The 26,676-nt window shown below is 37.2% G+C and overlaps 2 protein-coding genes across 5 annotated transcripts in view; both read right to left on the reverse strand.

Moving 5' to 3' along the window:
* Nucleotides 1-18,221, reverse strand: part of LOC141502227 (transcription factor E2F5) — a 38,411-nt gene extending 20,190 nt beyond the window's left edge. The window contains exon 1 of the mRNA XM_074206865.1: nucleotides 17,940-18,221. Coding sequence (XP_074062966.1) covers nucleotides 17,940-18,146 — 207 coding nt within the window. The 5' untranslated portion in view covers nucleotides 18,147-18,221. The remainder of the gene's footprint in view (nucleotides 1-17,939) is intronic.
* Nucleotides 18,222-22,538: 4,317 nt separating this feature from the next.
* LRRCC1 (leucine rich repeat and coiled-coil centrosomal protein 1) overlaps nucleotides 22,539-26,676 on the reverse strand; it is a 55,463-nt gene continuing 51,325 nt past the window's right edge. For all 4 annotated transcript variants that reach the window (XM_074206854.1, XM_074206853.1, XM_074206852.1 and 1 more), the window contains one exon: nucleotides 22,539-22,826. In XM_074206854.1, the coding sequence (XP_074062955.1) occupies nucleotides 22,704-22,826 (123 nt within the window). In that variant the 3' untranslated portion in view covers nucleotides 22,539-22,703. The remainder of the gene's footprint in view (nucleotides 22,827-26,676) is intronic.

Below are 26,676 nucleotides of genomic sequence, written 5' to 3' on the forward strand. Positions count from 1 at the left end.
GCTCTTTATGGCCAATTTTCCCCTTCTCAATGTACTGTATACCCAACTTCCAGCCAAGATGCCGGAGAGAAGACAGGCACAGTTCTAAAGTCTCCTGATCTTTCCCCATCTATCATATGAAACAAACCTCTTAAAAGAAATCTGACCCACAAAACCCAGAAAGAAAAGCCAGGAGAAAGAACATCTACCTCAGGATTTGTCTCTGGCAGCAGCATCGGCTGAATTTGGAGGGCCCAGGTGTGTGAGCAGAAGAACCAGGCCAGGTGACAAATGACCTCAGGCCAGGGTAAACAGAGCACTGTTTGAAGCACATTGATTGAAGGCAAAAGAATTCAATAGCTCCAACTCCTTACTTCAAGCAAAGGGAGAAGGCCTCAATCAAGGTCACAGACACTCCAGAGGAAGCAACTAACACCTCCTATTGGCCAGCCAGAGAAATTGCACTCAGTGAGTATAGCCTTTAGCAATCCCAAGCCCCTGTAAACCAGCCCCTCCCCCAACTCAAGGTCTTAGCAAAATGAAGAAGGGTCAGCGGAAAGGTGGATCCATAGAAAAATTCTTGGAAGGGAAAGACCCTAACTCAGAAAGACCTAGAACCTCTGAGGAGAATATGATCTCGTCTTCAGCACAGAAAGACTTCCTTGAAGAAATAAGGAAGGAGCTTAAAAATTTGGGAGAGACAACTAATACCTTGCAACAAGAAAACAAAACCTTAGAAAGTACAATTGGACAAATAAAAAAGGAAAATAAATCTCTCAGATCAACAATTGGACAATTACAAAATGAGAATAAACCTCTCACATCATCAATTGGGCAAATGCAAAAAGAAAACAATTCTCTCAAAACCTCAATTGGACAAATGGAAAGCTCTTTCAAAAGTAGAATTGACCAATTGGAAAAGGAGTTGCAAAAGGTTAATGAAGAAAACTCTTCCCCCAAAAAAAGAATGGAGTCTACAGAAACTAATGACTCCATGAGACAGCAAGAGTCAGTTAAACAAAATCAAAAAAAAAAAAAAGAAAAAATAGAAGAAAATGTAAAATACCACATCAACAAAAACACTCACCTTGAGAATAGATCGAGGAGGGGCAACCTGAAAATTATAGGACTTCCTGAAAACATTGAAAAGAAAAAAAGCCTTGACTTAATATTACAGGATCTAGTGATGGAAAACTGCCCTGATATCATGGAATCGGAGGGCAAAGTAGTTATTGAAAGAGTACATCAATCCCCACCAGAAAAAGATCCTAAAATGAAAACACCAAGTAATGTTGTGGCCAAATTCCAGAACTATCAGATAAAAGAGAAAATCCTGCAAGCAGCCAGAAAGAAACAATTTAAATATCAAGGAGCCACAGTAAGGATCACGAAGGACCTGGCTGCATCAACATTGAGGGATCGAAGGGCCTGGAATGAGATATTTCGCAGAGCAAGGGAGCTTGGAATGCAGCCAAGAATTTACTTTCCCACAAAGCTGAGCCTTCTCTTTCAGAGGAAAAAAGATGGACATTTAACAAAATGGAAGAATTCCAAAAATTTCTGATGAAAAGAGCAGAGCTAAACAGAAAATTTGGACATCAAACAGGAGGTTCAAGAGACACATGAAAAGGTTAAAAAAAAAGTGGGGGTGGTAAAATTAAAAAAAAAAATGCTATCCAGTAAGTTGAAACTGGCTATATCCCAGCATGGGGAAAAAGATTTTCAAAAATCTTGAGAATTGTAACTCTAACAAAGAGAATATACCTAGCCAGAAATGATGGACATTCATGACCTATCCATGACACTGCTATCTAAAGAGATGTAACTGACTTCAACCCCACTTGGGAGAAAGACTCTAATAACTCTCAGGAATTTTGACTCTATTTGATAGAATATACTGAACTAGAAGGGACAATCAGAATTTTCTATGACTTAGAATGATCTCAAAAACACTACCTCCTTAAAAAGGGGGACAGGAAAGAGACAGGAGGAGGGAGGGGATCATTACACTAAGAGGTACAAAAAAACCTATGGTAATAGAGGGGAAGAAGGGAGCAGATGAGAAACACCTGAATCTTCTTCTCATCAAACTTGGCTTAAAGTCAACCTACACATACTCAGTTAACTTATAAAACATCTAACCTTTCAGTATTGAAAGGGGAAAAGGGAAGGGGGGATGGAGAAAGGGAAGGGGAGTGGGGGGGAAGGGTGAAATAACAAAAGGAAGGGAAGGGAAAAAGGGAAAGGGAGAAAGAAAGGGGAGGGTGTGATATAGGAGGGCAAACACATTGAAGGGGGTGGCATTCAGAAACAAAATACTGGGGAATATGGATAAAGGGGGGGAGGGGGAAAAATACAAACAGAGGGAAGATAGCATGGAGGGCAATAAAGAATTAGTAATCATAACTTTGAATGTGAATGGGATGAACTCTCCCTTAAAACATAAGCAAATAGCAGAGTGGATTAAAAACCAGAATCCTACAACATGCTGCTTACAAGAAACTCATTTGAAGCAGAGAGATACATATAGAGTAAAGGTAAAAGGTTGGAGCAAAATATATTTTTCTTCAGCTGAAGTAAAAAAAAAAAAGCAGGGTAGCAATCCTTATCTCAGACAAAGTAGCAGCAAAAATAGATAGCATTAAAAGATATAAGGAAGGAAAATTTATCCTCCTAAAAGGTACCATAGACAATAAAGTCATTTCAATACTGAATATATACACACCCAGTGGGACAGCACCCAAATTCTTAGAGGAGAAGCTGAAAGAACTAAAGGAAGACATAGACAGAAAAACTCTACTAGTGGGAGACCTCAACCTCCCACTCTCAGATCTAGATAAATTAAATCATAAAATAAACAAGAAAGAAGTTAAGGAGATAAATAGATTGTTAGAAAAACTAGATATAGTAGACTTATGGAGGAAACTGAATGAGGATAGAAAGGAATATACCTTTTTCTCTGTAGTACATGGAACTTATACAAAAATTGACCATGTACTAGGACATAAAGACCTAATGATTAACTGCAGAAAGGCAGAAATAGTGAATACATCTTTCTCAGATCACAATGCAATAAAAGTCATATGCAATACTGGGCCAAGGAGATATAGACCCAGAACAAATTGGAAACTGAATAACCTCATTTTAAAAAATGAGTGGACCAAAAAACAAATTATAGAAAGAATTAACCATTTTATCCTAGATAATGATAATGATGAAACAACATCCCAAAACCTATGGGATTCATTCAAAGTGACTCTCAGAGGATATATTATAGCTCTAAATGCTTACATGAATAAATTGGAGAAAGAAGAAATCAATGAACTAAACATGAAACTAAAAAAATTAGAGAAAGAACAAATCAAAAATCCCTAATTAAAAACCAAATTAGAAATTCTAAAAATTAAAAGAGAGATTAATAAAATTGAAAGCAAAAAACCTAGTGAATTAATAAATAAAACCAAAAGTTGGTATTATGAAAAAACCAATAAAATTGATAAACCTCTGGTCAATTTGATTTAAAAAAAAGAAAGAAGAAAACCAAATTGCTAATATTATAAATGAAAAAGGTGAACTCACCACCAATGAGGAAATTAAAGTAATAATTCAAAATTATTTTGCCCAACTCTATGCCAATAAATTTGATAATCTAAGTGAAATGGATGAATATTTACAAAAATATAAGTTGCCCAGGTTAAATGAAGAAGAGATTAAATACCTAAACAACCCTATCTCAGAAAAAGAAATTCAACAAGCCATCATTGAACACCCCCCCCAAAATCTCCAGGGCCTGATGGATTCACAAGTGAATTCTACCAAACAATTAAGAAACAATTGGTTCCAATTCTATATAAACACTTTGGAAAAATAGGGAAAGATGGAACTCTGTCTAACTCTTTCTATGAAACCAATATGGTGCTGTTGCCTAAACCAGGAAGAGTTAAAACAGAGAATGAAAATTATAGACCTATTTCCCTGATGAATTTAGATGCAAAAATCTTAAATAAAATCTTAGCAAAACAATTACAACAAGTTATCACTAGGATAATATGTTATGATCAAGTAGGATTTATTCCAGGAATGCAGGGTTGGTTCAATATTAGGAAAACTGTTAGTATACTCAATTATATCAACAACAAACCTATCAGAAATCATATGATCATATCAATAGATGCTGAAAAAGCTTTTGACAAAATACAGCATCCATTCCTATTAAAAACACTAGAGAGTATAGGAATAAATGGACTGTTCCTTAAAATAATTAGCAGTATCTATCTGAAACCATCAACAAGCATTATATTCAATGGGAAGAGGCTAGAGGCATTCCCAATAAGATCGGGGTGAAACAAGGGTGCCCATTATCACCACTACTATTCAATATTGTATTAGAAATGTTAGCTTCAGTAATTAGAGAAGAAAAAGAAATTGAAGGAATTATAATTGGGAAGGAAGAGACAAAACTCACTCTTTGTAGATGACATGATGGTCTACCTAGAGAGTCCCAAGAAATCATCCCCAAAACTACTAGAAGTTGCAGGTTATAAAATAAACTCTCATAAATCCTCAACTTTTCTATATATGTCTAGCAAGATACAGCAAGAAGAGCTAGAAAGAAAAATCCCATTCAAAGTAACCTCAGACAATATAAAATACTTGGGAGTCTATTTGCCAAGACAGACTCAGAATCTGTTTGAAAACAATTATAAAACACTTCTCACACAAATTAAAATCAGATTTAAATAACTGGGGAAATAGCACCTGCTCATGGAGAGGTAGAGCTAATATAATAAAAATGACAATTCTACCAAAACTAAACTATCTGTTTAGTGCCCTACCAATCAAAATTCCAAAAAATTACTTTAATGAGTTAGAAAAAATTGTAAGTAAATTCATATGGAGAAATAAAAAGTCAAGAATTTCCAGGAGCTTAATGAAAAAAAAAGTGCAAAAGAAGGTGGCTTAGCCCTACCTGATCTAAAATTATATTATAAAGCATCAATCATCAAAACTGTCTGGTATTGGCTAGGAAATAGAGTAGTGGATCACTGGATTAGACTAGTTTCAAAAGACATAGCAGAAAATGACAACAGTAATCTGCTGTTTGATAAACCCAAAGAGTCCAGCCATTGGGATAAAAACTCCTTCTTTGATAAAAAACTGCTGGGATAATTGGAAGTTAGTATGGAAGAAACTTAGATTAGACCAACACCTCACACCTTTTACCAAGATAAGATCCAAATGGTTACAGGGCTTAATCATAAAAAACAATACTATAAGCAAATTAGAAGATCAAGGACTAGTTTACCTGTCAGATCTATGGAAAGGGGAGCAGTTTATGACTAAGGAAGAGTTGGAGAACATCACCAAAAACCAATAGGATGATTTTGATTACATTAAATTAAAAAGCTTTTGCACAGATAAAACCACTGTAACCAAGATCAAAAGAAATGTAGTAAATTGGGAATCAATCTTTACAACTAATGATCCTGACAAAGGACTCATTTCTAAAATATACAGAGAACTGAGTCATATTTTCAAAACAAAAAGCCATTCCCCAATTGACAAATGGTCAAAGGATATGCAAAGGCAATTTACAGATGAAGAGACCAAAGCAGTTCATAGCCATATGAAAAAATGCTCTAAATCATTAATTATTAGAGAAATGCAAATTAAAGCTTCTCTGAGGTACCACCTCACACTCTCAGATTGACCAATATGACCAGAAAGGATAATGATCATTTTTGGAAGGGTTGTGGGAAATCTGGGACACTATTACACTGTTGGTGGAGCTGTGAACTCATCCAACCCTTCTGGAGAGCTATCTGGAACCACGCCCAAAGGGCAACAAAAAACGTGCATACCCTTGACCCAGCAATACCAGTACTGAGTCTATATCCTGAAGAGATGATGAAAAAGGGTAAAAACATTACTTGTACGAAATATATATAGCAGCCCTGTTTGTGGTGGCAAAGAATTAGAAATCAAGTAAATGTCCTTCAATTGGGGAATGGCTTAGCAAACTATGGTATATGTATGTCATGGAACACTATTGTTCTGTTAGAAACCAGGAGGGATGAGATTTTAGGGAAGCCTGGAGGGATTTGCATGAACTGATGCTGAGTGAGATGAGCAGAACCAGAAAAATACTGTAAACCCTAACAGCAACATGGGAGTGATGATCAACCTTGAAGGACTCACTCATTTCATTAGTGCAACAATCGGGAGCAATATTGGGCTGTCTGCAAAGGAGAGTACCATCTGTATCCAGATAAGGAGGTGTGGAGATTGAACAAAGTTCAAGGACTATTCCCTTTAATTTAGGAAAAAACCAGATATCTTATTGTCTGATCTTGTTACCTCTTAGACTTCTTGTCTCTTCTCTAAGGATATGTATTTCTCACCCATCACACCCAATTTGGATCAAGGTACAACATGGAAATAAAGTAAAGACTGACAGAATGCTTTCCATGGGGGGGGGGGTTAGATTGGGCAGAAAATTGTAAAACTCAAATAATATCTTTAATAAAAATAATTTTAAAAAATGTACTCTATCCCCCAATCAACCTGACTCCCTGCTCTTCCTTGTAAAATGACATTCACCTGTCTAGGTTTCTTTCAATAGGCTTTCCCATCTTCCTTCCCTAGAAGGCTTTATCTTCTCACCTGTATTCTTTCCACTCTTAATTCCCTTTAATTTTCTTCAAAAGGTCTTTTCTAATTTCCCTAGTTAAGCACTTTTACAAAGGAATTCTATAAAACCACTAAAACCTATGTACTTAATATTTGCATCTATATAGTACTCATTTCTCTTCAATTAAAGTTTTATCTCCCAATAGAACATAGGCTTCCAAGAAGTAGGACTGTCCACCCCTTCATCTTGTATCCCTAGAAAAATGCCAGATTAATAAGAGCCTATGATTCTGGGGCAGAGGGAAAAAAAAAACAGAAAAAAAGGTGATTCCAGTCTCTGAACCCCATTCACGAACTGCAGTTTTTAATATAATGGGGGGGAGTCATAATTTATTTTTTAATGACCAAACGTTAATTTTCTTGATGTTTCTCTGAACCATAGGTGTTTTCAATACACAAAATAGCTCATTTTCTATCTGTGTTTGATACAATTTTAAGGGGCAAGATCGGTTACTTCCCTCTAAACAGGCCCTTTTAAAAAAAGTTTACACAGAGCCTTCTTAGCAGTTGTTCTCATGTACACAATACAAAGGCTTCAAACACCATAGCAACAGTTTGCTGGTTTGTATTTTATAATGTGCATTTTAATGAATCACTGCAAATTCTATTTATATTTAACTTGCTTAGCAAAAGGTTATGGGTTCTTTTATTTCCACCTTAAAAAAGTCAGAAGAGCATATCAGTTTTATATTTCTCACTGTTTAGTAGTATCAACTTTTGAAAATTTCAGTGCTACAACTCAGCATTATATCTTTTCAATAGTATTCATTGTCTTGAATACAGTTCAAAGCCCTAACTGATCATGAGTTTTCATAATTGAGCTTCTCAACAGTACAGTAACATTAAAATAACCATCAGACCAAATTCTTTTAGACTTGGAACCTTGAGAGGTTGTCTAATTTCTGTTATACTAGAATTTTGCATAGATAAAGAATATTTGTATAATTAAATAAAGAGAGTTCACTAGCATGTCTTCACATAGAGACAGAGAGGATAAAACACTGAGCCTGGGTTAGATTTCAAAGATTTTTTTACATGCTAATGAAAGGAATCTATATTTGATCTAAGGTAATAGGATACCACTGATCAAAACCCAACCATGACATCAGGTAAGTCCTAGAAAATTATTTGTATTACTTGTCTGGAATTATACAGTTTTTAAAAGTACTACAGGCAGAATTTACCCCAAGTTTTCCTGACCCTATGCCCAATATTCTGTTCTTTTCACTATATGGAAGGATCATAGATTCAGAGTTAGAAGGGATCTTAAGGGGCCAAATACCACTACCTCCTTTTATAAAAGAAAGTGAAAATATGCTGTCTATAAATCATTTTTAAAAAGGATAATTCACTGAAATGACAAACTGATTAGTAACTTCTGTATTAATATGATACTTTGAAAAAGTATCTTATAATAGTTACTCTGTTGAAAAAGAGAGATTTTCACCTGACACAGTCAACCCATAAGTATATAATTTGTAACCAGGCTTGGAGGTTGACAAAAGTTAGAAAACATATAGAGAAAATAGAATATACACAGCATCACAATAAAACATGACTACTAAGTTCAGCTATTCAGAGATAAACACTAAAATGCTTAGGATTTACAGTATGAAAATAACTGGATGATGAGATATGCTTGGTTTGGTTTAATTTTGAAAAGACATTCAAGAAAAAGCGTTTAATAACTAGACTTGAGATAGCAATCAGGAAAGAACAAAGGGCTGGATACATGGAATTGGCAGTCAACATAAAAGTGATAAATGATGTGAGAGAATAGATGAGCTCTTTGATGGAAAGAGTGTTAGAAAAGCAGATTGAATAAAATGGTTAAGAATGGATTATAGAAAATGGAGGAAGGGTATAGGCAGCTTATTCATGACATTTGGCAATAAAAGAGAGAAGAATGTCAACTAAAGGGGACATAAGGCAGTATACAAAAACCTCCTTTCTCTTACTGAATAAAAAATACTCCCCCCCCCCCCCAACTTTCCTTGCTACTTGAGCACAAGAGCACTAAGTATTAGTTGTTTCATTCCCAAATCCTGCTGTCTAGGAATCTGATTTCTTAGTGGCATGTTCATGTTTACTTGGATGGAAAAAATCTATATATTGTGTGGATTTCATTTTTGTGATTTTATCTATATTTTTGTTTAAAATATGTTAATGATGAATAAACAACATGCCATGCCTAAATATAATTTATATACATGTTTTTTATTTTTTAAAGTTCATAACCCAATAAAATGCTCTTCATTTTAATCATGACTCTCATTTGATATTCACAATAATCCTAGAAGTAGGTGTTATTATTTCCCCATTTTTAAAGATGAGGAAAATTAGTCAGACAGAGGTTCAGTGATTTCCCTAGGGTCACATAACTAATACATGGTGGGATTCAAACTCTATCGTGCCAAATAGCTGTCTTTTGGTCATCTTCCTATAGCTACCTAGATCTGGTTGGTAGGAAGTCCTTAAAACTTATTACAACAAAATTCCTACATGCCATCCTTTCCACTTGCACAATTTTTATAGCATCCTAATATCCTAATATCCCTCAAATGTGATCTTATTATTGGGAAGTTTTTCCCCCAATGGTGGAGGTAGAAACCCATTCATGAGTGCCCATCTTGTGCAAACTAATACAGGTTCTTCCAAAACTTTTCCAGAGTGGAGCTTCCACACGCTAATGGCCTTCCTCACTTTCTCCCAATATTGTTAGAATACCAGTGGAACACTTTGGTTGTCTACCTTTCAACTCTCATTTTGACCAGGTGACAGAACTGAGTCACATTCTTTGGTTCTTTGTTACAGCCCACACATAGCCACAATCACTATTATTACAAAGAAACCAAAAACAATAGGATAGTTACATTGCCATTTAATACAAATTCTTCTCTCCACAGTTGAGAGAAATAGTATATCTTGTTTTCTAAAAGTTAATCATTTCATGTTTAATTGTAATTTATCATACTATGTTGTAAAAAATATGTATCTTAACTAGGGGTTGTTAATGTGTTGGGGTTTTTTTTGCCATGAACTCCTTTAGCACTCTGATGAATTCTATCGTTCTCAAAATGTTTTTAAATAACTGAAAAAAACTATATTTCATTTAGAGGTTAGTAAATAATGAAAATTTTTCCCTCCATTCAAGTGCAAATGGAAATCAAAATGGATCTGATCTCAGGTTAAGAACCCTTCATCTAAGCTCATTAAAAACAAAACATGCTTTTTTTCCCCCCCATGGATTTTTATTTCATCATTCATAAAGTATAGATCACAAAGTATAGATCTTTTCAATTGGAAAAGAATACTTAAAATGATAGAATCTTAACACTGTCAAGATGACAGGTGAGAAAACTGAGACCCAAAAGGCTAAATTATTTACCAACAGCAGGAGTTCAACAAATACACAATTTCTTAAGGCAAAGAGTAATACATGAGCAAAAAAAAGTTTTGAGAATCAAGGGTCTCTAATCACATAGTTGATAAGTGCCAAAGCTGGAAGTTGAATCCTATTCTATTGGACAATTCTCTTTTCAATATGCTACTGCCACTTCTCCATTTTAAAAAAATCAAGGTTTGGGGGTAGCTAGGTGGCACAGTGGATAGAGCACCAGCCCTAGAGTCAGGAAGACCTGATTGCCTATCTGTGTGACCTTGGGCAAGTCACTTAATCCCATTGCCTTAAATAAAATTTTTTAAAAATTATGATTTGATTAAACATTGATGACATTTTCATATGTACTAGTTCTGCTTAGATTCTCTTTCCTTTTTTCTTCCTTTCTTCCCAAGACATTTTTTCTAGTCCCTAGCCGCCCCCTTAAATTTTTTTTTAGCTTAGATAGGGAGAATTTTGCATCATCAGTTTTTTTTCTTTGTAACTCTTGATATCTTTAGTCACTGTTTTCTATGTGATTTTTTTAATGCATTCTAATTCTGCAAAGTAGCTCACTGGTGGCTTGACTATATTCTTTTAAACTGATAATATCATTTGAAAATTTACTATATTGAGTTTATCACCAGAAGGGAGGCTATTCCTCTATTGAGTTCTTCCTTAATTTCAGCCAAAATTATTTTGAAGTTATTTTAATATATAAATCTTTTTTCTGTTTCAGTAAAGAAACACAAAAGTATTTGATACATTTTTTTCATCACAAATGGAATTTATCAGTTTTTCCTGATTTTATTGGTTAGCATATATAGAATGCTATATAGGGGAAGAGGTAAAGGTATTTTACAACACTGTCATCTTGATAAGTCATTAATTAAGCAGCTCATATTTTTTAGACATATTCTCCTATTCATTTCTGAGTCGAGTGAACTGTCCATTGATATACACAAAATCCATAAAACACAATAATGGGCATGTTATGTGGTTTGTCCATCCAATTACATACTGGTTAGTAGATATTCTAGACTGACTTAAATTTCCAACTTTCTGTAACCATCACTATAGAAATAGAATGCATAGAAGGCTATTTTGTATTTTCTTTGTTTCAAGTGACCAGCCTGCTTTCAAAAACTAAGACCATGGTAGTAAAACATATTGATAAAAATCTTAATTAAGGTTCTAAAAAAGCTGAGGCAAATCTTTATTATTAGTCATTGCCTAATGGAGAAATGATCTGAGGACATAAAAAAATAATTCTAGAGTTAGAAAATTGTGAGTAGCCTCTTAAAAAATTATTCAAATTGGGGGCAACAAAGTGGATAAAGCACTGGCCCTGGAGTCAGGAGGACCTGTGTGACCTAGGGCAAATCACTTAACCCCATAGCCTTGCAAAAAAAAGTATTCAAATTGTCTACAAACCAGGAAAAAAAAGCAATCTAAAAATAATTTAAAGTTGTCATTTTATTGCCATTAAAATTGGATAAATTTATGAAGAAATGGAAATTTTTTTCCCCCACTATGGAGCTGACTGTTATTACTGAAGAAGGGAGAAGGATTAGTCTTGTCTATGGTTTCTACCCTTAAATGAAACCTCAGGAGCAATTGCAGCTCCTTCATCAGTTTCACTGTGGTTCAGAAATATTCCAAACAGCTGCTAAGGTCTGAACTAATCTGCTTCATATGGAAGTTGTAAAATTGCCAAAGTTGAGAAGGAACTGGCCAAGCAGGTTTTCTGAGACCCTGAACACAACAAATTAGTTAGGCATCTTTAATGATGCCTTTAAGAAATAAGTTTTGAAAACTGCATAGTCTCTTAGTTGTATGAACAATAGGAATTAAAAAGGCAATTTTACTTTTAAAGCCAGGACCTACTAAAATGTTTGTGTCTCAGAAAAGAAAACCAAAAACACCCCCCCAAAAAAATCATGGGACATAAAAAAAAGGTTTAAAGAGTAAGGACCTAAGGGGTTCTTTGTGACTTATTAAAAATAAAACAAACCTGGTAAGCAACTAAATGACACTAACACTACTTTTAAATTCCTAGGAGGAAAAAAAGTTTGCCATGACCTCTATTCACCCTCCGGTCTAGAGAACTACATTTAAAAAAAATGTTTTGATATAACAATCAAGAAGGATCATTCTCACAGGCTCTCACTAATGTAATCTCTAGGTTCTCTCTCATATTCTCTCCATTTTCCCTTTCATTTTACCAGGCACTCAGTACCTTTTACCTGAATGGTCGACTGATGCAGCTAAATGGTGCAGTGGATAGAATGTTGGGCCTGAAGTCAGAAAAACTCATCTTCTAGAGTCTAGACTAGCTATGTGACCCTGGGCAAGTCACTTTACCTTGTTTGCCTCAGTTTCCTCACCTACAAATTGAGCTGGAGAAAGAAATGGCAAACCACTCCAGTATTTCTGCCAAGAAAACCCCAAATGAGGTCACAAAGTGTTGGATGTGACTAATTCACTGAACAAGAATATATTCTTTTTATGAAGTCTCTCAAACTGGCACTGATGTAGCCTGGTAAAATAGAAATGAATTTAGGATAAGAGGACCTATGTTGAAGTCTGGGTTAGCCTCCTCTTCCATTCTTCTTTGATCCTACTACTAACTTTGTTTTTCTTGTATTTCTTGGATAAGCCCTTTCCTTCACTGCTCAAAAACTTTCCATGTTTCTACACTGCCTTGCTGAGTAAAGACCAAACTGCTAAATCTCAATAAGAGACTTTCATAGTTTGTCTCCAATCTAACTCTTAAGCCTTGATAGCTAATGAAAATAGATTTCCAAATACGTCCCATGTTTTTACACCTTTGCTGATGCTGTTTCCAGTACTTCAAATACCCCCTCCCTAGCACTGTCCTCTTTGTTGATTTCCTACCCATTTTCTAGATTGAATTCATGAGACTTTTTCTTATTTCTCTCCCTAAACGACAAGGATCATGTCTGTATCAACTTAGACTGTTTTCTACTCCTTGTTTGCCTTCACTATATCGAGTCCCTCTCTCCCTACTCTATTGGCATCAGGGCAGGGATTCCATATTATAGTCAATTTTCAACATCAGAGAATTTTAATTTTTTCAGTTTTAAACATTCATGTGATTTTATTAATATTCAAATTTGCACTTTTTTGTTGGCAAATGCACACATTTGCATTATGAAAAGAGGTATGATTTGTGTGAATTTGTGGAGAGGCTAGTATCCTCTTAAAGGTGCATCACTAGTAAGGAAAAAACTCCTGGTACATTCATTGCAAATTTTCACTGCTTGCCTTTAAAACTCAAATTTTGTGTTACAATCATATCCCAAAAGCATTGTACAAGTCCTTTGGGCTCTAAGGTGATGTTGAGACCTTGCCATTCTCAGACAATGTCTCTCCCCCTTCACTTCCAGAGGGCCGCCAGGGTAGTAGAGAAGTGTATAGTAGTATGATATGTGGTATAATAGCCTTACATCACCATCTAACACAGTGGAAGAGAAGATTCAGGGTAAAAGAATATTCTAGTTTTAAGAATTTTATTTAGTCTATGATAGGGTATTGTAGACATTATCAGAAAGTGATTATTAATTAAAAAAATTAATTGGGATGTTAGAACAAAAGATCACAGAATTCAGAGGAATTATTAGTAAGGAAAAATGTTTTGCATGCTACCAATTTTATCATGGGTATTTTTTTTTATCATTTTATGGGTTATTTCATGGTTACTGTATTAGCAAAACTCTTTTTGTCCTCAGATAAATGTAAAGAGTCTCTTGAGAAGAGATGCTGAGTCCCAACTCTTCAGATATTCCAAAGTGGTGATGTGTACCTCCTTTAAGGTCACAATTACTAAGAAGAGAGTACAAATATTTATTTATTTGGGTTTAAAGCTTTTAAATCCATAGGACACTGAAATACAGATAAACTCAAATATACATTTATTAAGTACTCACTGACTATGAGCTACCATTGAGAATATAAGGAAAAACCGAAACAGTCCCCCTGCTCCCCAGGAGTTCACAATTTAACCAAAAAAGACATGTACACATATAAATATAATAGAGAAAAAAAACTGGGTACACGGGCCATCTTGGGCACCTGGAACTCCTCTAGAAACTATAAGGGATGCTATAAACATACAGTGGTCTCTTGGTATTTCTCCTTCTCCAGGGGCAGGGAAAGCAGAGTGCTATTATCAATTAGAAGAAAGGTTCTGGCTGATTCTCAATTTTACCCTCCAGGATCATGTAACTTATGGGCAGAGAGTAGGGAAAGAATGATCCTTCTTCAATCTGACAGCATAGTGACCTCACATATAATGCAAGAAGAAAAGGCTGCCTTTTCTGCTTCTGAGTTTGTTCTTTCCTGATCTTAATTAGTTCCTTTGTCCCAAGGGAAAAATGTTAAGGGCTGGAGATGACCTTGTGAGTTTAATAAGTCCAAGGTCTGGATAAGTGGAGCTGGCTGGTAAAAGGCCAAACTTCTACAGTATCAACAGTGATAGCCATGGAGAACAGGAATGACCCAAGGCTAGACATTTTATCAGTTGCATGCTCCAGGAATTGTTTGGACAGTGCAGAGGTGAGATCAAATGAGAAATGCTTAATCAGCAGTTCTGTACACTGCTTTATGTTTGATGAAGTTTAAGAATCAAATATCCCAACAGTATTCTTTTTTTTAAGGTTTTTGCAAGGCAATGGGGTTAAGTGGCTTGCCCAAGGCCACACAGCTAGGTAATTATTAAGTGTCTTTAGGCCGGATTTGAACCCAGGTACTCCTGACTCCAGGGCTGGTGCTTTATCCACTGAGCCACCTAGCCATGCCATCCCAACAGTATTCTTAAGGTGCTAAAGCCTATTTAAATGATTATTATTGCATTTTGTGAACCTTTTGTGTTTAGCATATCTTTTTTGTCCTGTACCTAACTCACATTGAATAAATATACATTTCTACCCTCTTCTTTTTGAGAATGTCCAAAATGTGAACCTAAGCCCAAGTATTAAATAATTCTCTAGGCCACAGGGTAAGGCTTTGGTGAAATGACCAATGAGCAGCAAATGGTGAAAAGGTATAAAATAGGAGATAAATGCAGCACTTTCCTCCTTTGTTCTGAACAAAGATAAAACCTGTAAACTACTTGTGGTGAAAATCAGTAATTTATCTTTCCCTTGAAAAAAGGGAGAGATCAAGAAAGCTAGTCACTGTTTGAAAGCATGTTAAAGTCTCCCTTTTTAGTACAACTGAGAATATTAAGTAATAAATATTTCCTCACTCTAAAGACTTTTTGAAGCAGCCAGGTGGTTCACTGGATATAATACCATGCTGGAGTCAGGAACATCCGAGTTCAAATTCTACCCCAGATACTTACTAGCTGAGGGACTTTGGGTATGTCATTTAAAATCCGTCTTAAGTTTCCCTATCACTATAATGAGCTGGAAAAGGAATTCCTTCCCAGTATCTTTGCCAATAAATTCCCAAAAGAGGTTATGAAGAGTCAGACACACCTGAACCAAGTTTTGTGATTTTTTTTTAAGGATTTTCAAGGCAAATGGGGTTAAGTGGCTTGCCCAAGGCCACACAGCTAGGTAATTATTAAGTGTCTAAGGTCAGATTTGAACTCAGGTACTCTATCCACTGCACCACCTAGCCACCCCCCCCCAAAAGGCCTTTTCAGATCTACCTGAATGAAGGCAATCATAACAGTGCTTAAACTTCTTGTACATATGAAGTTTAAAGTGCTAATTCACTGTTTTGAAACTTAATGAAAAGACATTTTACATGGTTCAAAGCATTTGTCTGAATTTTCCTACAATGGTTCTCTCTAGTCTTAATACCTTTGTGTGTCTATACTATATATCAAGAAAACTGCCAACATTTTTTGTAATCTAAAAAATATTCCTTCAGTTTCTAAGAACCTTTAATTTCATCATTGATTATTATTCTACCATTTAATATCAAAATACCCTCAATATTTGTGATTTTGTGGCCAAAAAAAATCCCTTTTGTAACAACTATTCTCAATAGCTCAACATTGTCTTTCTGATACCTTAACAACATTTGTTACTTTGTGCTTCTGTAATTGAAGATATTGAAATTCCTGAGCTCTTTAAATAAATGGACTGCAAAGGATAATCAGCAAGGTAAAAATTATAATTACATTAGATGCACCTTTTAAAAAATGATAGAACAGTATAACAGAATGAACCTAATTTATACTTGGGTCAGTATCATATTAAACATCTCTTTCAAGCTGAAATAACATGAAAAAGTGAGAGGAATGTCTAAAAACTTAGTTATATGTAAGAGAAGAATAAACTCATCTTGGTTCATAAAGTGATTAGTAAAAATATCTAAAAAGTTCTCTATTAACTGATTGCTTTTTCATAATAGACATAAGTCAAAATCCCTGGGCTTTCTGGGGAATTCCCACTACTAGTGAAACAATATTTATATGAAACATCAAACATTAGACATAATTTTTTAACTTTTGATTAGTAACAGAATGATTCTTTGAATGGCCAGTGATTATCACAGTGCCAGGAAAAACAGCAGCCTATTAAAAGGTGGATTGATTGAAATAGTAAAAGCAAGAAGGGAAAGTCACTTTATTGAATGAGTATATATTGAAAAGTATTTAAAACTGGTTTGCTATGAACTGATGCTGAATGAGATGAGCAGGAGTACACCCTGACAGCAACATGGGGGTGATGATCAACCTTGATGGACTTGCTCATCCCTTCAGTGCAACAACCAGGGACAATTTGGGGCTATCTGCAATGGAGAATACCATCTGTATCCAGAGAAAGAAGTATAGACTTCAAAGACCAAAGACTATTACCGTCAAATTAGAAAAAAAAAGTTATGCTATTATGTAATTTTACTATGTCATACTTTATTTTTCTTCTTTATGGACATCATTTCTCTGTCATCACATTCAACTGAGATCAATGTATACCAAGGAAACAATGTAAAGACTAACATGGGGGGGGGGAAGCAAGAATGGGGAGGGGGAATTATAGAACTCAAAATAAAATCTTAAAAAAAACTGGTTTGCTATTCCCATGGAGTAATTTCGCTAATTTAATGGCAATTCTTAAATCTGATTTAGCCAACTTCCCAGAGAGCCTCTTAACATTTCAAGAGATGTGGTGCAAGCCAAGGCAAAGCCCCAAATTAAAATCTCAGCCAAATTTAAGCTCCAGAGCTGTACTTTTGGGAGGGAAGGCATGGAATACTGAAATCAAGAAAAAATTCGTTTCCCAATAGGTTAAGAAAAATAAAGCACAAGGTATTTTCACAGCATCAGCTTTTACTCAGACGCGTTATGCGTCTGCATATGGCTGATACAAAAGTTAATGCAATTAAGTATACACTTATGGGAAAGATGAGATCTCAAGCCTCTTGGGTCTCTTTGTTACAAAACAAACGCGCTGTTCTAACCTACGGCGGCTTCACTCGCACCCCGTGGCCCTCCCCGGGGCCAGGTCCGCTAAGCTGCCCAGGACAGGTCCCCCGCGGCGGCAACAAGTGGACTCCGCAGGTCGCCGCGGGGGCCCCGAGGTCCGAGCACCTGGACCCGTCTAGGCACAGCCCCGCCCGGTCTCATCCTCAGCTCCGACAGGCTGGATGTGATCCGAGCGAACAGCTTCTGTCCTCCCAGGGCGGCGGGGGGCAGCGGCGGGGGGCCAGGCGGCCCCGCGCGAGGTCACAATTCCCTTTTTCTCTCACAGACCACCAGGCGGTTTCTCGGGGAGCAGCCCCCCCCCCCCCCCCCCCGCTGAGAGTCGGCTGGGCCCAGCGCCCGGGCAGAGGCCCGAGCGGCCCCCGCGGGGAGGATGCCCGGCCCCGGCCCCGGCCCGGCCCCGGCCCCGGCCCCGGCCCGCGCGGCCCTTACCGCCTTGAGATCCAGGACGCCGTCCTTGGCCTCCTGCAGCAGCGACACGAACTTGGCGGTGAGCAGCCCCAGGCTCTTCTCGTGGCGGCTGCTGGCCCCGCTCCCGCCGCCCGGGGGCGCTGCCGGCGGCGGCGGCGGCTGCGGGGGCTGCCCCTGGCCCGGCGGCGGCTGCTGGCCGGAGCTCCCGGGCTCGGCCGCCGCCGCCATGCCGCCCGCCGCCGCTCCGCACGCCCGCCCGGACCCCGCCGCCCTCCCGCCGGCCCAAGCGCTCGGGCTCCGGGGCTGGGGGCGAGCGAGGGAAGAGGCGAGCGGCGGGGTGGGGACGGGAGTTTAAATGGCAGGAAGTGACGCCAACGCCGCCGTTGCCGGGAGACGCTTCCCCCTCCGGGATTGGGCGAGCGGGAGATGGAGGGGAGATGCTGCGGCTGCGGCTGCGGGAGGGCCGGGCCGGCGCTGCCCGGGCCCGCGGGGCGTGAGACCGGCCGGCCTCGGCGGCCCGCTCCGCAGCCCTCTGGGCTTGGCGGGCCACAGCCCCCGACACCTGACCGGAGAAGCCAAGGTGCGAGAATACCGACCAGGCTCTAAGCTCATTCCCCAGGACCTGGTCAGCCCCCAGCCGGGGGTGGAGTGCCCGTGGGGGAGGTCCCGGGAGACAAACGCGAAGGAGCAGTCCGCTTCCAGCTCCCCCTTCAGCCGCAGGTGACAGGCCAGGAAGGCCTTTCTAGGACGCTGAAAGCCTGCCTGGGGAAGCTCTGGGATTTGACGGGTGTAGGTGGAAATCCTGTGCTCCACATCAGTGTATTTGTTCCTACTTTAAAGAGAAAAGGCTTCCCTCGATCCTCCCACCAGATGCAGCTATAGCCTGTCTGTATAAAACAACTCATTTTTTTTTAAACGGTTGTTTCACTTTTTACATAAAAATCACCTCCGAATATGCCCCTCTCTCCCTCTCCCCCCACATTTCTTTGAGTTTTACTGTTTGGGGTCAAGCCATGACAGCTAGGTGGACCAAGGGATACAGCACTAGCCTTGGAGTCAGGAGTTAGAAATTCAGCCTCCGACACTTGACAACGACTTTGGACCAGTCACTTAACCCTGATTGCCTCTAATCCAGGGCCAGTTCTAGTCCTGATCTGCTTTGTCATGGCATCACCTCCCTGTCGTCATGGTCTTCTTGGAGAAAGGACAAACATCAGCATCACCTGGGGCCAAGAAAGAGGCCTAATAATACCTCTGTTTCTTCAGGAATTTAATAACTGCTGTTTGCCTCCTGAATGTCATCTTCCCCAATGTGTTAGAATCCAATAACACAATCCCCTGAGTCCCTTCACCATCTGGTCTGAATCCTCTTCAGTTTCAGATAGGAGCAGGTCATTGAGAAGTTAATACTTTAGATGTGGGCCAAATGCAGTGCATCTATATCCTATATATAATAGCATTTTCATACAGCCTAAGATCTCATCAGTTTTTTTTGACAGACATTACACTTGCTTTATGTTGAACTTGAAGGTCACTAAAATTTAAAAATCTTAGGTAAACTGCAATGATTTTCTCAAGAATCTTTGCTTCTAAAAGTGGCAGTAGAAAAAACTACTTAAAGTATAAATCACAACAAATACTAGTTGTAGATATATACAAAAGTACTAGGAATGTTGGAGTGACTGGAGTAGGGCTGTATTTAAAAAAAGCTTCATGGACTAAGCTATTTTTCAATAGCACCTGGAAGGAATGAATGTGGTTTGGCAGACTCAAGAGGAAATGTGTGAAATGGCATTTGTGATATGATTTCAAGTAGGAGCAGGTGACTTAAATATGGGGAGTAAATAGATTTGCTATCTTGGAGTTAAGACTACAAGTCCAGCAAAAGATGGCAGCACTTAGGTAAAGAAGAACAAGGTTAAGGCCTGAAACTAATAATTAGGAGATTTAATTTTATCATTGAAACAACCAAGACCCATTAGGGTACTATGAGAAGGGGAGTAACATAAACCATACAATATTTAAAGAATGTTCTTGTTTCTGTGCATTTGATGTACTAAAGATCAGTCCAGTAGGAACTGATGTAATCCTTTCTGATAAATATTAATTAGAATATGAAGAATTAATTTATGAAAAACTCCACTGTTTCTTCAAGTCAATGAGTAAGATTAAGTGCCTTCTATATGTCCCTGGCACTGTGCCATTGAGATACAAAAAGAGACAAAAGATAATCCCTGTCCCCAAGAAGCTCAAATTCTAATAAAGGAGACAACCATTCAAATATATACATACACATATATATTAGCAAATATGTGTGTGTGTGTTAAATAAAAAATAAAAGAAGGCAATGGAAATAAGAGGAGTCAGGAAAAGCTTCCTGTAGAAAATGGAACTTTAGTTGAGATTTAAAGGAGGCCAGGGAAACCAGTTAAGCAGAGGAGGAGTACATTCCAGGTGTGGAGGCATGAATTTACAGAGAAAATGCCTGGGTTTGAGTATCTAATTTGCAGAACAGTAAGAAAGTCATTGTCACTGGAAAGAGTATGTGTTGGAGAGTGGGTTTAAGAAGACTATGAAGGTAGGACATAACTAAGATGGGTTTTGAACACAAAACAGTAGATCATAAGGGACTGTGGAAAATGAATTCAGATTCAGATGTTTAAAGCTGGAAACATAACAGCTAGAGCTATTGATAAACTGAGGATGGATCACAAATGGGTGGCAAACTATGATCTCTGAAAGAACAGAAGGCACAGGTAAGTAATTAAGTAATGAAGGAAGAAAATAATCAACCAAGTAATTACTAAATGACTTATGCTGGAGACACAAAGAAAAAAAAAATAGTCTCTGCCCTAAAGAAGCTTACTTTCTATTGGAGAGGGAGATATAGACTCTTTACAAATAAATAAGCATAGTTGTTGCTAAGTCATTTTCCAGTTGTCTCCGACTCCATGAAACCATTTGAAGTTTTCTTGGCAAAGATACTAGAATGATTTGCCATTTGCTTCTCCAGCTCATTTTACAAATGAATAACATAAGAGGTAAGTGACTTGCCCAAGGTTACACAGCTACTGGGTTCACATTTGAACACAGGAAAATGAGTTTTCCTGACTCCAAGCCTGGTATTCTATCCACAGCGCCACCCAGCTCCAAGTTAGTATAGGACAGGGCTGTCCAAAATACAGCCAGGCCACATAAGACCCACAGTGTGAGTTTCTGCACAAGACTGTGGGTTTTAATTTCACTTAGATTTTTTTTAAATTACATCACTAATAATCCTGTTGTTAATTTTCATAGGTGTTAAGCAGTACTACAGATGGAACATATTGCATGGAATTTTCAAACCATCTATGGGATACATTCAGTCTATACAATGCAGACTAGTCAGTATGCACCTATCTTTATGCTGTTTTGTGGGCACTTTGTTGTTTTGTTTGCTTTTATGCTTCACACCTTCACCTGTTATATTGATAACCCATGTTCCCCTACTTTCTAAGAATTAAAGATACCATGACTTTTCATAGTACTTGCTAAACCTAAGGCAAGACTACAAATTAACTATTATATTAGTGTACTATATTTTTTTATTCAGGGTATGGCCCTCAAATAATTATTTTATTTTAATGTGACTCTACAAAAACCTAAGGCCCTGGGTTAGGCTATGTACCAAATAATGATTTTGAAAAGGGGCACCAGGGCAGCTAGGTGGCGCAGTGGATAAAGCACCAGCCCTGGAGTCAAGAGTACCTGGGTTCAAATCCAGTCTCAGACACTTAATAATTACCTAGCTGTGTGGCCTTGGGCAAGCCATTTAACCCCATTTGCCTTGCAAAAAACCTAAAAAAAAAGGGGGGGCATCAACAAGGGAATCAAAACAAGTTTTTATAAGGAGGTACTACTGAGCTGAGAATGGAATGCAAGGGAGAGAATTCCGGGCATTGGGGGCAGCTTGTACAAAGACACGGAGATGGGGAATAAAATGGTGCGTTTGTATATACCGCAAATTGATGAATTTGTGGAGTATTTGAGGATAAAAAGTGTAATTTAAGAGACTAAGATGTCTCTATAAATGAGCAGAAAAAATAGAAGGAAAAATTTATTAAAGGAAAAAAATACTATTCTAGGAGGATAAGAAAAGAATTAAATTACAGGAAGTCATCAGTGTTTTGAATCTGAACAGTTTTAGTGAAATGTTAAAGATATGGAAGTGCATAGTCTTCAGGAAAACAAGTTCAAATCCAGTCTTGGCCACTATAACCCTAGGCAAATCACTTTACCTGCCTACCTCAGTTTCCTTATCTGTAAAACGGGGATTATTTTGAAGTTATTATGAGTTATCTCTAAAGTATGTTGCACACAAAATGCTACATAAATTCAGGATATCATTACTTCTACAATGTCTCTTGCATCTGTCTGGCAGCTAGGTGGCACAGTGGATAGAGCACTGGCCATGGAGTCAGGAGTACCTGAGTTCAAATCCAGCCTCAGACAATAATTACCCAGCTGTGTGGCCTTGGGCAAGCCACTTAACCCCATTGCTTTATTAGAAAAAAAACAAAAAACAAAAAAAACCCCAAAAGTTTATTTTGACAGTACATTACGAGAAGTATAAGTATAAATAATTTATTTAAGAAAAACTATGCACATATTTATAGCAAATACTTGATCAAAAAGGTTTTAAAAGATATTCAGATTGGAATATGTAAAGCACAGGAATTAAAATATTTGATTGCTGATAGTATGATTTGTATTAGACCATTTCACCATGATGATGTCTCAGCATCGTCAAAATTCTTGCTGAATATCACTTAAAGCAAAAGTAAGTCTCTTTATTTTTTCCTCCATAGCTTTTTTGTTTCGTGCTGTTTCATGAAGAAGTTGACGCATCTCATCTTCAACCTGGGAAACCTAAATTAACAACTAAGATTTAAAATAGTTTAAATTTTCTTAATATTACATATGTTTTAATAATAAATATTGGAAGAATAACATAATAAAGGTTAATCTGTCCCCTTGGAAATTTTAAATTATGACATTTAAAAATTACTATTATTAAAATAAGTGAAAATTAAAATTACTACAATGAATCTACCATATTTCCCCAGGTATAAGATGCACCCTAATTTGGGAGGCTGAAATTTGAAAAAAATATATTACGTAGAATTATTGAAATCAAGTTTTATTCATCATGAAATTAGAGAACCTTCTGCTCATAGCTTTCAGACATCTTTTGGGCAAGTCTGGTGTGGCATGCTTAGTCCATTCTGTTTCATGAACCTGAAGCACAAATTGTGTCCTCCTTTGAAATCAGTCACTTTTTTTTTTCCATCAGCAATTCTTGCCCCCAGCTGACCCATCTTTATGAACACAGGAATTCACTGGCCCTTTGCTCTTCAATCCATCTATTCACTTCCCTCTCTAGATCAGGCCATTTGGCTGACTTGCCTCTCATAGCTTTCTGTCAGGGCATTTTCAGTAGGGTTTCTTTTCCCTGTAGCCAGTCTCAGACTGTTTTCAGTTGAAGGAAGACCAGATTGACATTCAGCAGCACCAATTCCATTCACTTTTGCAAACTGGATCACTTTGAACTTGCATTCAGCACTGTATAAAAATCTTTTCTGAACCATCTCTGGCAAAACATAATCTACTATACCATAACAAATGTGAAACAATGAGCACAAAGACAACAAGCACAAAAAAGCAGGAAATGCAAGTAAAAAAAATCTACAATCACTGTATAAGACACTCCCAGTTTTTAGACTCCAACTTTGTCAAAAAAGGGTGTGTTTTATACATGGGGAAATATGGTTATTTAAAAATTAAGATGAGTTCTACAAATAGAAAATAGTCTAAAGATGGTTTCCAACTCATCCATTGTTAATAAAAATGTTTGCTTGAGATTCTGTATCCTCACACAAATTTTCTCCAATTTTCATTCTTTTATAGAATTTTTAAACATCAAACAATCTTTTCAATCTTTTTTTTTAAATTAATTTTTATTAAAGATATTATTTGAGTTTCACAATTTTCCCCCCAATCTTACTTCCCTCCCCCCCCACCCCCATGGAAAACAATCTGTCAGTCTTTGTTTGCATATTGTACCTTGATCCAAATTGGGTGTGATGAGAGAGAAATCATATCCTTAGAGAAGAGACAAGAAGTCTAAGAGGTAACAAGATCAGACAATATGATATTAGGTTTTTTTCCTAAATTAAAGGAAATAGTCCTTGAACTTTGTTCAAATTCCACAGTTCTTTATCTGGATACAGATGGTATTTTCCATTGCAGATAACCCCAAATTGTCCCTGATTGCTGCACTGATGAAATGAGCAAGTCCATTAAGGTTGATCATCATGTTGCTGTTAGGGTATACAGTGTTTTTCTGGTTCTGCTCATCTCACTCAGTATCAGTTCATGCAAATCCCTCCAGGCTTCTCTGAATTTCCATCCCTCCTGGTTTCTAATAGAACAGTAGTGTTCCATGACATACATATACCACAGTTTGCTAAGCCATTCCCCAATTGAAGGACATTTACTTGATTTCCAATTCTTTGCCACCACAAACAGGGCTATGAATATTTTTGTACAAGTGACGTTTTTACCCTTTTTCATCATCTCTTCAGGGTATAGACCCAGTAGTGGTATTGCTGGATCAAAGGGCATGCACATTTTTGTTGTTCTTTGGGCACAGTTCCAAATAGCTCTCCAGAAGGGTTGGATGAGTTCACAGCTCCACCAACAGTTTAACAGTGTCCCAGATTTCCCACAACCCTTCCAACAATGATCATTATCCTTTCTGGTCATATTGGTCAATCTGAGAGGTGTGAGGTGTTACCTCAGAGAAGCTTTAATTTGCATTTCTCTAATAATTAATGATTTAGAGCATGTTTTCATATGGCTATGAATTGCTTTGATCTCCTCACCTGCAAATTGCCTTTGCATATCCTTTGACCATTTGTCAACTGGGGAATGGCTTTTTGTTTTGAAAATATGACTCAGTTCTCTGTATATTTTAGAAATGAGTCCTTTGTCAGAATCATTAGTTGTAAAGATTGTTTCCCAATTTACTACATTTCTTTTGATCTTGGTTACAGTGGTTTTATCTGTGTAAAAGCTTTTTAATTTAATGTAATTGAAATCATCCTATTGGTTTTTGGTGATGTTCTCCAACTCTTCCTTAGTCATAAACTGCTCCCCTTTCCATAGATCTGACAGGTAAACTAGTCCTTGATCTTCTAATTTGCTTATAGTATTGTTTTTTTATGTCTGAGTCCTGTAACCATTTGGATCTTATCTTGGTAAAGGTTGTTAGGTGTTGGTCTAATCTAAGTTTTTTCCATACTAACTTCCAATTATCCCAGCAGTTTTTATCAAAGAGGGAGTTTTTATCCCAATGGCTGGACTCTTTGGGTTTATCAAACAGCAGATTACTATAATCATCTCCTGCTTTTACACCTAGTCTATTCCACTGGTCCACCACTCTATTTCTTAGCCAATACCAAACAGTTTTGATGACTGATGCTTTATAATTTTAGACCAGGCAGGGCTAAGCCACCTTCTTTTGCACTTTTTTTTCATTAAGCTTCTGGAAATTCTTGACTTTTTATTTCTCCATATGAATTTACTTACAATTTTTTCTAACTCATTAATTTTTTGGAATTTTGATTGGTAGGGCACTAAACAGATAGTTTAGTTTTGGTAGAATTGTCATTTTTATTATATTAGCTCTACCTCTTCATGAGCAGTTGATATTTGCCCAGTTATTTAAATCTGATTTTAATTTGTGTGAGAAGTGTTTTATAATTGTTTTCAAAAAGATTCTGAATCTGTATTGGCAAATAGACTCCCAAGTATTTTGTATTGTCTGAGGTTACTTTGAATGGGATTTGTCTTTCTAGCTCTTCCTGCTGTATCTTGCTGGACATATATAGAAAAAGTTGAGGATTTATGAGAGTTTATTTTATAACCTGCAACTTTGCTAAAATTGTTAATTGTTTCCAGTAGTTTTCTGGATGATTTCTTGGGATTCTCTAGGTAGACCATCATGTCATCTGCAAAGAGTGAGAGTTTTGTCTCTTCCTTCCCAATTCTAATTCCTTCAATTTCTTTTTCTTCTCTAATTGCTGAAGCTAACATTTCTAATACAATATTGAATAGTAGTGGTGATAATGGGCACCCTTGTTTCACCCCTGATCTTATTGGGAATGCCTCTAGTCTCTTCCCATTGAATATAATGCTTGTTGATGGTTTCAGATAGATACTGCTAATTATTTTAAGCAACAGTCCATTTATTCCTATACTCTCTAGTGTTTTTAATAGGAATGGATGCTGTATTTTGTCAAAAGCTTTTTCAGCATCTATTGATATGATTATATGACTTCTGATAGGCTTATTGTTGATAACAACAGTTTTCCTAATATTGAACCAACCCTGCATTCCCGAAATAAATCCTACTTGATCATAATGTATTATCCTAGTGATAACTTGATGTAATCATTTTGCTAAGATTTTATTTAAGATTATTGCATCTATATTCATCAGGGAAATAGGTCTATAATTTTCTTTCTCTGTTGTAACCTAACAATCTTTTTTGTGAAAAATCATCCCTTAAGTTCTTTGAAAATACACCTGGTTTTCTTCCTACTTCATTGTCTAATAAATGTCTTTCTTTTATAATTTTATTGCCCAGCTCCTTCATTGTTTTTAGTCCTCTGATCTAGCTAGACTCTTGCTATCTCTGATCTCTCTTCCTCAGATG

This window comes from Macrotis lagotis, chromosome X (assembly GCF_037893015.1).
Source record: "Macrotis lagotis isolate mMagLag1 chromosome X, bilby.v1.9.chrom.fasta, whole genome shotgun sequence".
Taxonomy (NCBI): Eukaryota; Metazoa; Chordata; class Mammalia; order Peramelemorphia; family Peramelidae; genus Macrotis; species Macrotis lagotis.